At 31.9% G+C, this 15,227-nt stretch overlaps 1 protein-coding gene and 1 long non-coding RNA gene across 2 annotated transcripts; both read left to right on the forward strand.

Moving 5' to 3' along the window:
* The first annotated feature begins 4,619 nt into the window (after positions 1 to 4,619).
* LOC127148553 (uncharacterized) lies at positions 4,620 to 6,206 on the forward strand. The gene is made up of 2 exons (XR_007819636.1): positions 4,620 to 4,778; positions 5,965 to 6,206. It is a non-coding gene; the product is annotated as an uncharacterized LOC127148553 (long non-coding RNA).
* A 4,247-nt stretch (positions 6,207 to 10,453) lies between these two features.
* On the forward strand, positions 10,454 to 12,099 carry LOC103488635 (probable inorganic phosphate transporter 1-7). The gene has a single exon (XM_008447459.3). The coding sequence runs from the start codon at positions 10,495 to 10,497 to the stop codon at positions 12,097 to 12,099; it is 1,605 nt and encodes a 534-aa protein (XP_008445681.2). The 5' UTR covers positions 10,454 to 10,494.
* The last annotated feature ends 3,128 nt before the right edge of the window (positions 12,100 to 15,227 follow it).

A 15,227-nucleotide genomic window follows, 5' to 3' on the forward strand; every position in this document is an offset into this window, starting at 1 on the left:
TTATCTCTAAGCCATTTTATGTCAGCATACCATTCCTGCGATACAAACAAGCATTGTAATCTCAGTACCAAAGGAAAGTGGCGCAATACCTTATGCGGAATTTTTTTCATCTATTATGATTAACCTTGTACCTAGCCTCTCCACATGTTGCAAATCAACAAACTCTTTGCAATACAATACACAGTCATACTTGCACGCGTGAATAGTCTCGTATCCCAAGCCCAAGTCACAAAGTTTTCGTTTTGCTTCATAAAATGAACTAGGGATAGTAGTACTACACATTGGAAATGTTGCTCTTAAGAGTTCTAACAACATGTCGAACGACTTGTTACTCCAACCATTTAGAACCTTCACATACATCAACTTAACCAAAAAATTCAATGACAAAAATTCTAAACAACCGGGGTACAACTCATTACGTGTTTCATTCAATAAGTCCTAAAATATGTTTGTTCTATCTTCATCTATATCTACCCCAATATTCATCGGTATTTCATTTTTCAAACAATGTTCTTCTGTTTCCTCTTCCTATTCAATGGGGCTTGTAAATCATTTAGCATACCAAACATATCATCTTCTTCATTAAATTGCCTACTACTAGTTCCTTCATCAAAAGGATTACTACTAGTTCCTTCCTTAAAATTTTATGTACCTCTAAAGCTTAATGACTCTCCATGATACACCCATTATGTGTAGTAGGGGGATATTCCAATAGTCAGTAGATGTCGTTCCACACCCTCTAATGAGCTCCAATTTAAATTCAAACATCTCTTGCATGGACACCTTAATCGTCCGTAGGCATCAACGTGAAACTTGGCAAATTCTAAAAATTGGATTACTCCCTGTCTATACTCAAGGGAGAACTTATTTCTAATTTTCATCCAACCTTTGTCCATCGTTTAAGTCCCTAAAACATAAATAGGTTTGATTAGAAACATATCTCTCTCCCTCTCTCACATCCATAACTTCCCTAAATTTTCAGTATTTTTCAGTAATATACAATCTCTCAAATTTTTCACTAAAACTAACTTCAAACTACAAAGACTACCATAATTGCAGGATAACCAACACAACCTAATTATTAATAACAAAATATTGTATCTCTGCATCATACCCCTTCCAATAACGCTACCTTACAAACTATCCTACTACCATCCCTTAAAACCATCCCAAATAGAAACAAATTCAAAGCAAAAAAGGCTACCATAACTGCAGGATAGCCATCCCAAATCAACAACAAAGTTATTCAACACAAATTTCAATTCAACCATAACCCCCTCCTTTAAATTTCAAATTAACCATAAACCCCTCCCCTTCAAATTTCAATTCAATTATAAACCTGCCCGCCCCCCCGCCCCTCTCCCTTTTCAAATTTCAATTCAACCATAACCCTCCCCTCTACAACCTTCAAATTTCAATTCAACTATAACCCCCTAACCCCCTCCCCCTCAAATTTCAATTCAAACATAAACCTCCCCCCTTCAAATTTCAATTCAACCCTAACACCCCCCTTCAAATTTCTATTCTACCATAAACCCCCATTCAAATTTCAATTCAACAATAAACCCCTCCTTCAAATTTCAATTCAACAACATTAATTGAAACTTTTAATTCAACACACATTAGATACAAAAATACCTAAAATAATTTTTTTAAAAAAACCCTAAACCTAAAAATTAAGGATTTTAATCTTACCTTAATGTATGGCGGCAGACGGCAGCAAGGACGAACCGCGACGAGGGCAACCGCGATAAGGCACAGCAGCAAAGCGATTCACTTTCGTGTCGGTTCTGTGATTCACAAAATTGAAATAAATTTATAGAGGATCTCTCGACGCATCACGAAAACGTTAGGAGATCCCACTTACGGCGTCGAAAATTCACACTTTTTCCCGATGCATCATAATAGTGTCGGGAATGGTCCTTATTTCCGATGTCGTCTCTAACACATAAAGCATAGCATCGGGGATACTTGCCCACCATAATTAATTATATTCGCCCTAATTTACGACGAGGCTTTGTCGACGCACCATAATAGCATTGGGAATGCTCCTTATTCCCAACGCTTTTTCTGACACCAAACGTAATGCGTCGGAAAAAGCTTTTCTCCCGACGTCTTGCTTTTTCTCCCGAAGTCTTACGCTTGGCATCGGAGGAGCGAGCTATGCCCGATGATTTTTCTTTTGACGTCTTTCTCGGCGTCGGGAGAACTTCGATTTCTTATAGTGACATTATGAATTAATTTTATACAAAAATAAATATATTTTGATTTTTTTAAAAAGAAATATATTTTGAAATTAATCTCACGTTAGCATGAAACTATTGATCTTTTTTTAGAAATTTAAAATTATTAGAGTTAAAACTAGACATTAATTCTTTTGTATTAATTTTTTTTGGACAATTTCATTATAGAAGCACAAATATCTTGAAATTTTTGAAATCATAAATAAAATATCCCTAGAAGAAATCTGGTCTTTAATGTCGGGTGGAAAAAATGAAAAATAAGCTTTAATGTCGGTTTTTAAAAGTCGGATGTTTAATGTCGGTTTTTAAAAGCTTTATTTTTTTAATTTTGTAAAAAGTTGAATTTTTCTCTCTCTTACTTTACTCTTTTCTCCTTTCTTCTCTACCAAACCCTACACTTTACTCTTTTCTCCTTTCTTCTCTACCAAACCCTACGAAAGAAAGGTTTTCTCTCAACATTTCTTCCCTTTCTTCCTTTCTCAATCTCATCACTTTCTCCCCTCTCTTCTCTGATCAGTCGCCAACACGCGTGAACTCGCCGCTATGCTATCATCGGAGGCAGCTTCTTCCGTTGCCGCATCGCGCTCGTGCCTCACGTGGAACACTCACCCTCCTCACCACCGGCACGTTACCGGCTCGGGATGTCCGGTAAATGAATAAATGAATATAGAAAAGATTAAATATTATTATTTTATTATTATTATTATTATTATTATTATCTCCCATTGGAGCTTTGTTTCTCTTTCCATCTCTATCTCTTCGAAGCTAAATATTGACCGCGAACCTAAAGCTTCTTTTCCATTTCAGTTTTTTGCCGCTCTGTTTTTTCTCTTTCAGGTTTTCCCGGACAAAACCCTAGCCCTAACTAATCCGCCCCTCGTCGTATTCTGATCTGATTCTACTTTTTATACACCTGAAATCTGTTCCCGACCGCCCAGATCTCAGATCCGTTGTTCTTACGAATTCAGTTGGTGGCTTTCTTGTTCGTGGCTTGGATTTCATCTCGCATTTCTTTTGATTCTTGAGTTGTTCTCATCGGATTTTTCATTTTCAGGTTTCGAGAAAGGTGTTAGAGGTTATATTTCTTAATTTTTACGCGTTAACTCTCTGTTTTGGATGATGATGATAACCACTAGCGGTTATTCAGAATTGATGTTTTTCTTATGCTTTTATTTTATTTTTTTCGTTTTGATGAATTTAGGTTTTTTTGAAGTTTAGCATTTGAATTCGCAGGCTTTAAGGAATTGTATTCAGTTTTTTACGAGATTCTGGATTTTCATTTCCACTCTGTTTGGGATTTTTGGATGCTGTTGATTGGGTTTGCAGGATTGTTAGCTACTGGCTTTGCAGATTTGGAGGAATATATATTGAATGGGAGAAGAAGCAGTTGTTTTGGCTGCAGTTACAAATGAGCCATTGGGGAAAGAGAACGCTTCGAGTACTGAATTGAAGCGAGACCATTAATGTCTTGATGAAGATATGGAACCCGAGTCTTTGCATAGCAAGAAACAAGCTAAGGAAGTGTCGAATGAAGACGTTCGCTCAGAAGAATTCTTATCTATGAATATGAATACTTCAAGTTACAAGGTACAAAATTAGTTGCTGCTGCTTTTCTCTTCGGAATTAGAAGTTTCTCTAATTTTACCATATTTAGGAGCTTGAGTATGTCTATTTGTGTTGACATTTCTCTTGTTTTCCTCCTCCATTATTGCATTTGTCCGAATAGAATCGTATGTTTATTTTCAGTTACCAAGAGTAGTTCATGTTTCAAATGTAATAGGTAATTTCATTTTCCTTTTGAGCAAATACTTGGTTCATCTGATGTAGATAATCATTCATAGAATTTATTTTCATATTCAAACATGTTTCGACTAACAAATTTATTTTTTAAATAAATATCACGCATTCTTTATCAATCATCCTTCTGAAATGGAGCCCCCCACCCCGACCACCATAATTTGTCTGTCACCTTCAATATTTGACCCCATTTAATGACTTATGTATTTTATGCAAGGGATACATATTTGGTTCTCTCGTTCTCTTATTCCCTTTGAGTGCTATTTGATTCAAGTGTGCCTATTCATAGTTAATAATATATGTATATATGATCAATACAGTAGCGTAATTTCTCTCCTTCATTGTTTGTAACAGTATTAATCATGAATACAAGGAGTGGAACGAGAAGAACCCCCAGCTACTTACATGTAATAAGGACACCAAGAATTTAATCCAAGGCAGCACTGTTCCTCAAGAAGTTGACACTAATAAGGAGATTGTGTTTACGTATGATGTTTCATTCAAGGTACGGTCTTCACAAATCCTTAACTATTCCTTAACTGTTCCTCTGATATTGCCGTTATAAACCGGATCCTGAAGGAAAAAGGAATACTTGTGTGATTGTTATCTTGTTAATATGTTTTTCTAGAGTTGTGACTTTAGCAATATTTTTCTTCTCTCAGCCTTATACTCCCTCAACAATCATCTGCACGATGAGGTTCACAAGCTTGCTGCAAAATTCAAGAAAAGTTATGTGTGGTAACAAATCCTTTGCTTTATTAATTAGTAATCAAAGGAGGAAGGAAACCATGGAATAGTATCAACTTATTTGTGCACACAATGGTTTCACTTTGGTTGATTCAGTGACTTATAATAGTAGACATAATTTAGCAAATGGTGAAGACAACAATGATAGTGAAAATCATAATAATAGCCGTAAGTATGGACAGGTTTGCAATCAATTGTATGCATCTCATGAGATCATCGTTGATGTGGTATTAAGATCATCTCACAAGTTCTTTACTTGTTAGTGAATTATTACCTAGTTGTGGCCATTTCCAATACGTATTCCTACCACATAGGCCAAGAAAAACCAATCCAAAATTCTACTTTTGGCCATCAATTATTTGCTCTTTAATTAGCTTTTTTCTACACTTGGAAGTAGATCATACTCATTCTGAGAATGGGAAGATTGGATTTTTGTCTGTAAAAGTTGGATTGGAGTATTCTTTTTCAGGTTATAGATAGTGAACATATGAGAAATTAGATATTTATTATAGCTATATTGGTTATGGAGTTGTTTGCTGTTTTTCTTTGTAATGTGGTTATGTTGTTCAAATCAGATTCTTGTTTTTGATGGCTCTATTGTAATAATTGTTGTTTAGCCATAAGAACACCCAAGAGATATATTGTTCTCTTATCTGTGTAATCAAGAAAATCACAAGCACCAAATAATATGTAGGAAATTGATGGTTCAAGTTCAAGCTTCAGTCAACTGTTTGAAATTGAAGGTATTATACAAAAAAGTTTATCTTACCATGTTTCTCAATTTGTTTTTTAGGAAGACTTGAATGAATAAGTTACAATATTATCTTGGTAAGGCTGTTATGTGGTTGCACTTGGTTTAGAATTTTTTTTTGGTGGTGTTGTTTCAAATACTGTTTAACAATTTAGAAAAGCGGGAAGTTTAATTATGTGAAGAAACAACTGTTTTGGTGGTGACTTTATGTTTGGTTCTTTTGTTTGGCAATGAAAAGACTATTATGGTGGTGACTATTTCTCAAAACTTGACTTGGATTTTTTATGCACTTATTATGAAAAACATGAATAGAAACTTGACTTGGAACTATCATATCATCCTCATTTTGATATTTTGATATTTCTACTAGCAACTAGGTCATAACATTGTTACTTATCAATTCAACCATCTTGATGTCTTTTACAGGGAGTTATCACTAAACAAATGATTGCAATAGAAGAAATGGTTGCAAGTGAGTACAATTAGCCAGACCCTCATCTTTGTGACAAGATCTTGAAGTTGGTCATTTGTGAAGCGTTCTACTTTGCTATTAGTTGCAGTTTTAGTTATTGCTCTCTCAATATATTCTTTTTCTTTCTTTCTTTCTTTTTTTCCAAAGGATGATCAGTGTAATAATTAAGCTTCATAATTTCTGTGTTTGGATCCAAGTTGTATATAATTGTCACATTATTAAGATTTCATTTTTTATATGTACAAGTATTTCATTTTTAACTATTTGGTGTCATACAAAATGGACAATAATGCAAGGATTTAATAAAAATAAATTTGAAAAAACGACATTAAAGACAGCTTTAATGTCGGTTAAAAAAAATTAAAGACATCTTTAATGTCGGTGGAAAAACGACATTAAAGATGTATCATAAGTGACATTAAAGACATATTTAATGTCGATTATCCACCGACATTAAAGATGAACCGACATTAAAGGCCTTCAATAACACCTTCAAAGATGTCGGTTTATAACCGACATTGAAGCCCAAACGACATTAAAGCCCTTTAATAACGCTCGCAAATATGTCGGTCGCCAAGCGACATTAAAGGCCTTTAATGTCGGTTTAATGTCGGTTTTAAACTGACATTAAAGGCCAGATTTCTTGTAGTGTATACTTAATCTCCGACAACAAAACATCAATAGTAAGAACTTTTTCTAGACAATATAATCATCTAAACATAAGAAGTCGTGCAATTCAATCATGTTCTTCATTCATCTCCATTTCATGAACCTATTCTTCATTGCCACCCTCACAACTTCTTTCATTATTTGAAAATACTAGCATCTTCTCATCAACATAAGGCTTGAACTCAAAATCTCTATTTTTCAATGACCCTTACCTTATAAAGTTATGAAGAGTCATTGAAGCAACAACAATTTTCACTTGTGTGTCGAATGATGATTAAACTATGCACTTGTCAAACAATTTTCCATCGTTTCTTTCAAATACCAATTGTTCTCTCAATTGTTCATCTTAACAAAGAATGTCTATGATTAAATATCTCCTCCATGCCTTTTGGTTGGTGTCCACATCAAAAATTAGCTAAGATGGTATCGATCACCTTTATAAGGACCTAAATATCGTTTCATTTGTGGATAACTGGACTACAAAGATAATAATTTCCTAGAATAACTAAATAAACAGTTATTAATAAAAATAAATACTTTAAAAATATATTAAACATTAATGTATTAATTATTGCATACTAAACTTTCAGTGGATGTGAAATTCTAAACATGGCCTTCTTAATAACTCCACAGAAATTCGAGCATCATGAGTGGCACATTCCCATTCAACCCAAATAAATGTAAATCACAAACTTTCATAATATTTTTGGTGATAATACTTTTTTGACTAATATATGGTACATGTTTTTCTTTAGGTGCTACAACTTGTATATGAGTGCATCAATTATGCTCTAATTCAATCTTTAAAATATATAGTTAATGTCAAGTGTCCTATTTAATTTTATCCGAAGTAGATTTGAATCGTGGTTATGTAGGCTTAATTACATCTACAACCATATGACAAATAACATTCTAACGACATTATTTTTCCTTCACGTAAGTAAATGCCATTCACGGATAAATCTTAGGATCAGAGCCTCTTAAGATAGAGAACGCCTCTTCTAAAGTTGAACTATACATAGGCTTTTTTCAAGACTGACAATCCCTTCTCAACAAAAATTCTTTAGGCTTCCTCTAAGCTATAATACTCTTCAATGTGTTGCTTCAATGGATAAAGAACTTGCACAGTGGAATAGCAAACAACGAGCTAGAACACAATGGCGTTCAAAGAACAACTCTTGCTTGAGAATCAAATGCAACTTCAAAAATATTCAATGTCCACTTACTCAATAAACACAATTGGACAACCTTAGAAGGGCTTTATAATTTCATTTAAATACTCAAATTCAAACCAGGAAACAACTCCCTAGTGGAAAGGTAATGTTGTGCTTCAAGATATTGGATAAAGAATTAAATCAGCCTAAATAAAATAAAAAAAGAAGTATATTTTTAAATATATAAAAAATTGAAACTACTTAAAAATATATAGTAAAATCTATCAAATTCTCCGTAACACACGTTATTTGTTATATTTTATAAATAGTTTCAATTTTTTTATTATCTAGAAGAATTTCTAAAAAAAATATATTCTTCAGAAAAATCTGGACATTTACTTTTAATAATGTATTTTTAAAAAATATTATCAAAAATAGGGTAGGAGGCTATTGACAAAAAGCAATATCGTGTACCGGGTACGACTTTGCTTGTAAGTCGTAGACGGGATCCACGACTTCAATGCGTGTACCCCACAATTTTCTTTTCTCCCATTATTTGATATATATATATATATATTTAATATAGTGTGGACCCCACATCTTTTTAACCTATTTAATATATATATATATATATAATTTTAATATTTAATATGTTGTGGACCCCACACCTTATTTTAAGATAATTAATATATATAAATATATTTAATAATTAATATATATTAAATATTTAAATATTCACATTTCAATTTTAAAAAATATCTTTCTTATTAAATATTTCTTCAAATTCTGATTTTTAATTTTTAAAAATAAATTTTCTCATTAGTTATCTTTCCAAATTTCAAATAGCAACCTTCAATTTTTTTTTATAAAAAGATATATTAACAAAATATGTTATTAAATATTTAAATCTCCAAATTTCAATTTTAAAAAATCTCTTTCCTTATTAAATATTTCAAAATTCTAATTTTCAATTTTAGAGAATGGTCTTTCCAATATTCAAATTCCCATCTCTATAAATTCTTGTATATTTTCGATCTCTAAATATATTTTTGAAAATTAAAATTTGGAGATTTAAATATTTAATAACATATTTTGTTAATATATATTTTTTTAAAAAAATTGAAGATTGATATTTTAAATTTGGAAAGATATTAAATAAAAAAATGTATTTTTAAAAGTTGAAAATTGAAATTTGAAAAAATATTAAGTAAGAAAGATATTTTTTAAAATTGAAATTTGAATATTTGAATATTTAATATATATATATATATATATATATTAATTATTTTATTAAATTTATATATATATTAAATATGTTAAAAAGGTGTGGGGTCCACACTATATTAAATATTAATATATATTTTAAATAATGGGAGAAAAGAAACCTGTGGGGTCGACTCCTAAGCATAGTCGTGTACACGATTTTGCCGAAATTACAATAATTTGTTTTCAACCCTATTTTTGACAATATTTTTAAAAAATATATTATTAAAAAAAATTGGGAAAATCTTTTGACCTGGAAAGCTAATGTGAACATTGTTTGAGAAATTGTAAAAACCAATGCCCTGGGAAAATATAAAGCCCAACAATTCAAATCTCCAACCCAAATTAAAGTAAATAGAATAAATTTGGGAGAACAATTATGTAATATGAAATTCCGTATGAGGTCTGTGAAAATGGGTAACTTAGGTTATGGAAATAATACATTTATAATATTAGTAACGTTATCTTCAAAAAAAAAAAAAAAAGAAACTTGAAATCATAGTAAAGTATAAAAATTGTTAAAGAATATTTATAATTTAAAATAAAATTTTATATTCTATCAATGATATTGATAAATTTTTATCAATGTCTATCAATACAATCATAGAAATATATCAATATATATTAGTATTTATATGAAATTTAAGATTTTGTGGTATTGGGTAAATATTTTGATTCTACTTTATGCATATGTTATATGTTATAGGGTGAATACAAAGAGGATGAGCTAGAAGTAAGGAAGTCTCCCAAGCCAATAATCGGAAAGAGGAGAAATTGGGAGTAGTTAGCAACAACCATATGACCAACATGAAGGAAGGGACACCGTATAACTAGAATCGAATTCACAAACATAATCATATAAAACGGTCTATAATAATTTGGATTTAAAAGAAATAGAAAAATCTCCATAAATATAACAAAATAATTTACGGTCTTGTAATAAAATGAAGAAGACGTAGACTTTTTTTTTTTTTTTTCTCTCTTCCATTCCATATATCAAATATAAATATAAAAGATCGATAAAAATAGTGGATTTCGTCAAATCTAAAAGAAATCCAACAAAAACAATCGTTTAGATTTAGATATGAAATCTAATATTAATCTCGTAGTAAAATATTTCAAAAAGGAAAAATCTAAAAGTAAGTTGGGTTTCTTTTCCGTTAATAAAAGTTAAAATCGATAAAAAAAAAATGCAATATCTGATTAATATACAAATTTTTATTTTCTTTTCTTTTTGTGCAAATATCAAATGAACATTTTAAATCTTTCCGAATCCATTCTCGTTTTCCAATTCCCACTAGGACTTCCTTTTTTTTTCTCTACATATATATTATCAAACTCCGTCGAAATTGTCAATCCCCAAATAATTTTCTCAGAAGTTCCGTAAATCCCCCCACCATGGCTACTGATCAGCTCCACCTTCTCACCGTTCTTGACCGTGCAAAGACCCAATTCTACCACTTCACAGCGGTGGTAATCGCCGGAATGGGCTTCTTCACCGATTCCTACGATCTCTTCTGCATATCCCTCGTCACCAAACTCCTCGGCCGCATTTACTACACTGTCGAAGGCTCCTCCCGTCCAGGAACCCTCCCTCCGGCCGTCGCCGCAGCTGTCAACGGCGTCGCACTCGCCGGCACTCTCGCCGGTCAACTCTTCTTCGGCTGGCTCGGTGACAAGCTCGGCCGCAAGCGCGTTTACGGCCTCACCCTCATCCTCATGGTCGTCTGTTCCATCGCATCCGGTCTCTCCTTCAGCAGCTCTCCGACTGCCGTCATCACCACACTCTGTTTTTTCCGATTCTGGCTCGGCTTCGGTATCGGCGGAGATTACCCTTTATCCGCCACCATAATGGCAGAATACTCCAATAAGAAAACTCGAGGCGCATTTATCGCCGCCGTCTTCGCAATGCAGGGGTTCGGAATTCTCGCTGGCGGCACGGTAGCGATCGTAATTTCCTTAATTTTCAAGACCATTTTCAAAGCTCCGCCGTACTCGGTGGACGCCGTGAAATCGACGGTGCCAGAAGCGGATTACGTATGGAGGATTATATTGATGTTGGGTTCCTTGCCGGCGCTTTTAACATACTATTGGCGGATGAAAATGCCGGAAACGCCGCGTTACACTGCCTTGGTTGCCAACGACAATAAGAAAGCTTGTGCTGACATGTCGAAGGTGTTGAATGTGGAAATCGGTCAAAATGTGGTAAATGAGACTCAAAGTAACACAAATGCAAATTCAAACTTTGGGTTTTTTAGTAAGAAATTTCTGGAGAGACATGGGATTCATCTCTTAGGGACTGCCACCACTTGGTTTCTAATCGATGTAGCTTATTATAGCCAAAATTTATTCCAAAAGGACATTTTTAGTGCTGTGGGTTGGTTGCCACCGGCCAAAACAATGAGTGCTTTAGAAGAGGTTTTCAAAGTCGCTAAGGCTCAGACACTCATTGCCCTTTGTGGGACGGTTCCTGGCTATTGGGCCACGGTTCTTCTCATAGACCGGGTTGGTCGGTTCTTTATTCAAGTGGTTGGATTTTTCTTCATGACGGTTTTTATGTTTGCGATTGCAATTCCTTACCATCATTGGACCGGGAACCATGTGGGGTTTGTTTTGATGTATGGGCTTACGTTTTTCTTTGCTAATTTTGGACCCAATAGTACTACTTTTGTTGTCCCTGCTGAGATTTTTCCGGCTCGGTTTCGGTCAACTTGTCATGGGATATCGGCTGCAGCTGGGAAAGCTGGGGCGATTGTTGGAGCTTTTGGGTTCTTGTATGCTGCTCAGAGTCAAGACCCGTCGAAGACCGATCTGGGTTACCCACCCGGGATTGGAATGAGGAATTCTTTGATCATTTTGGGAATTGTCAATGTGTTTGGGTTACTTTTTAGCTTTTTGGTTCCGGAATCTAAAGGGAAGTCTTTAGAAGAAATGTCCAAAGAGAATGAAGTTGGAGATCGTGAAGAAGAAAACCAAGAAAGTAGTAGAGTCGAACAGGTTTAGAAAGTTCTTAGACCCAAATCCTTTGTTTTTTAGTTTTTGTCCCAATTTTACTTTGGGGTTTTAATTTTTCTTTTCATAATTTTTGGACTTCTGCAAATTAGCAGTTCACATGACTTGGTAATATATTAATTATTTCACTTGTTACATTCTTTGTTTTTTCCTCTCCTTCGATATTTTAGGTCATAATGGGTTAATTTTCAAATTTTAGCTTCAATTTTAAATATATTATTCACAATAAATAACTATGTATGAACCTAATTTTTTTTTTATAAAAAAAATGTTTAGTTAAATTTTGTTTTCTTACTATAAAATTAATCCACTTTTTTGAAGTTTCTATTTAAAAATAAAATAGAGCTCCTTGCATATGTCCGGAAATGGCAAATATGGCAAAATTTACCTTCAGTCCATGTAAAATGTTTGAAAAACTCATTAAAGGTAAGTTTGTGGCACAAAATATGAGTTTTTAAAGTTTATCCGTGATAGACTTTTAATAGTTCATTGAGGACATGAAATTTTCACTTTTTGAAGTCTATTGTTGATAGGCACCATAACACACTATCATTGATAGACTCCTTTTATATCGGTTTAACAATGATAGAAAACTATTTGTTGATATACCTCTATCACCAATATTTTTGTAGCACAAATCTATTAGTAATAACATACTATTAATGATTACTTTTATAAGTACAAAAAATTTATCAACGATACAAGCATATCACTAAAAATATTTTAGTGTGACTCATGATTTTTTTTTCTATAAATGATAAAAATTGATTAATAATGCAAGTTCGAACCTATAAGTGATACTTTTATCATCGATTACACTATTACAAAAACATATTATCTTGACATTTTTTAATAGTCAAGAATTATTACTCTTCACGTTTTTAGAATTGTCATTGAAGCTAGTGTCAAGTAAGTTTATTGACGATGAAAATACGCATATCCTTGAAAACATATTACCATGATTCATAATTTTATTTTAATTTTAAATAATTCGTAGAAATTGATCGTTAATGCTTCTATGAATGATAAAGTTTTATAATCAACAAACTTTCATCAATGATAGAACCATGTCATAGAAAATATATTCAAAGTAACTGCCTTTTTTTGTGTTGTTAATTAGAATCTATCGATGATAAGTTTCTACCATTGATAGACTTGAAAAAAGTTGAATTTAATTTCATGAAAAGTAAGAAAAAAAGTCATAGTTTCTTTGGTTTTTTTTTTTTAATGTTTGTTGATAAGTATCTATTAGTGTTGAAGAAAATTAAATATATCTTCATGAAAAGCATGTATACAATTCCATTGTGTTTTCTCTTTTTTTTTTTCAACTTGTTTAGTGTCTATTAGATAGATTTGTATTAACGATAGACATGAAGAAAGTTGAATTTATTTTCATGAAAAGTAAGAAAATACATAGTTTCTAATGTTGCTTTTTCGAAGTAGTTGATTTGTAGTGTTTGTCGATGATAGGTTTCTATTAGTGATAGAGTAGAAGAAAGTTGAATATATATATATATTTTCATGAAAAGTGAGAAAATGTATATTTTTTTTCTTTTTTTCTTTTTTTTTCCCTTTTTTTTGTTGTTATTTATAGTCTATCGATCATGAGTTTCTATAAGTTATAGACTTGAAGAAAGTTGCTCTTTTTTATGAAAAATAAGGAAATATACGGTTTCAATTATTTTGTTGTGTATTTGATACCCTATCGGTGATAGGTTTCGATTTCTTTGATTAGTAGATCGGAAGAAAGTTGAATTTATTTTCATAAAATGTAAGAAAATTTATATTTCATTTTTTTATTAGTTAAAGTCTATTAATGATAGGTTTATATCATTGATACACTTCGAGAAAGTTGAATTACCATACGGAAAGTAAGAATAATATGTATCATTGTAGTTATTAAGTGTTTATCAATACTATGTTTCTAACATCGAATGACTTGAAAAATGAATTGAAGTTATTTTGAGGAAAAAATAAGTAAAGGTATATATAGTTTCATTATTGCTTTTATAGTATTGTTGATTTAAGTCTATTGATGATAGGTTTCATAGACTTTAAGAAAAGATAGTTTCATTGTTTATTTTGTGTGGATTAGAGTCTATCGATATTAAATTTTTATCACTAAATTATAGACTTAAAAGAAAGTTAAATTTAATTTTAAAGACAATATATGGATTTCTATCGGTGGTATTTTTATTTTGGTTTTTTTTTTTCATAAAAACAATCCTATTGTTCGTTATGTTTTGAGCAATTGATTGTAGAAATATATATACGAACAAATGATGGAATTCATAGTCAATGAATTTGTTTTGATGAAAAATCAAGGAAAAGGTAGAACGAAAAATTGAATGAAAATCAATGGAATTTCGCTACTTAGAAGGTTGTGGCTTAAGTCTAAACTAAAACACTTCTTGCATAAAGATATTCCACTTGGAATTCCACCTGTTAATTAATTAAATGAAGTCTAGACTCATAAGTTAATTACACTTACTTAATTGTTGCTTTAGTTAAAAACTTCATCAACTCTCTGATAAGCTTCCAATTATATTCTCTAAGATGGAACCTAAAAGATTCATTTGTCGAGAAACCAAAACTCACTCAACTTCATCGTTTCTTATAACAAATTCTTACATGAGCAAAGGAGGAGAGAAACGTCTAAGAGGATGGATTTTAAGCGAGTAAAGGATGAATGAATTCCAACAAAAATGATGAATGTTCGGTTAAGAGGATGGCAAAGAAAATTATGCTAGATTCTTTTTCATTTGAAATTAGGGTTATTTTTGTAATAAACAAAAAATAGTTAGAATATTGGAGAAAAATTACTATATTTGCTATTTGTTTTAAAGTTTCCTATATCATTAATTAGTTCTTCTAAAAATGTTACTCACTGCAATTACTCTTAAAACAAGGATATTTTAGGAACATTGCAACTACTCTCAATCCAAGGGTATTTTACGAATATACACAAAATAAATAAAAAATCTGTTACATATTTGGAAATTATTTTAAAAGTTGTTATATCCTTAATATTTTAGGGCACTTGCACTTTTGCCAAAATATAAAATGAAAATTAAGTTCGTGATTTAACATTTTAAATTTTGTAGAAGTGGCAGTTTACC

The sequence above is a fragment of the Cucumis melo genome, chromosome 3 (genome assembly GCF_025177605.1).
Source record: "Cucumis melo cultivar AY chromosome 3, USDA_Cmelo_AY_1.0, whole genome shotgun sequence".
NCBI lineage: Eukaryota > Viridiplantae > Streptophyta > Magnoliopsida > Cucurbitales > Cucurbitaceae > Cucumis > Cucumis melo.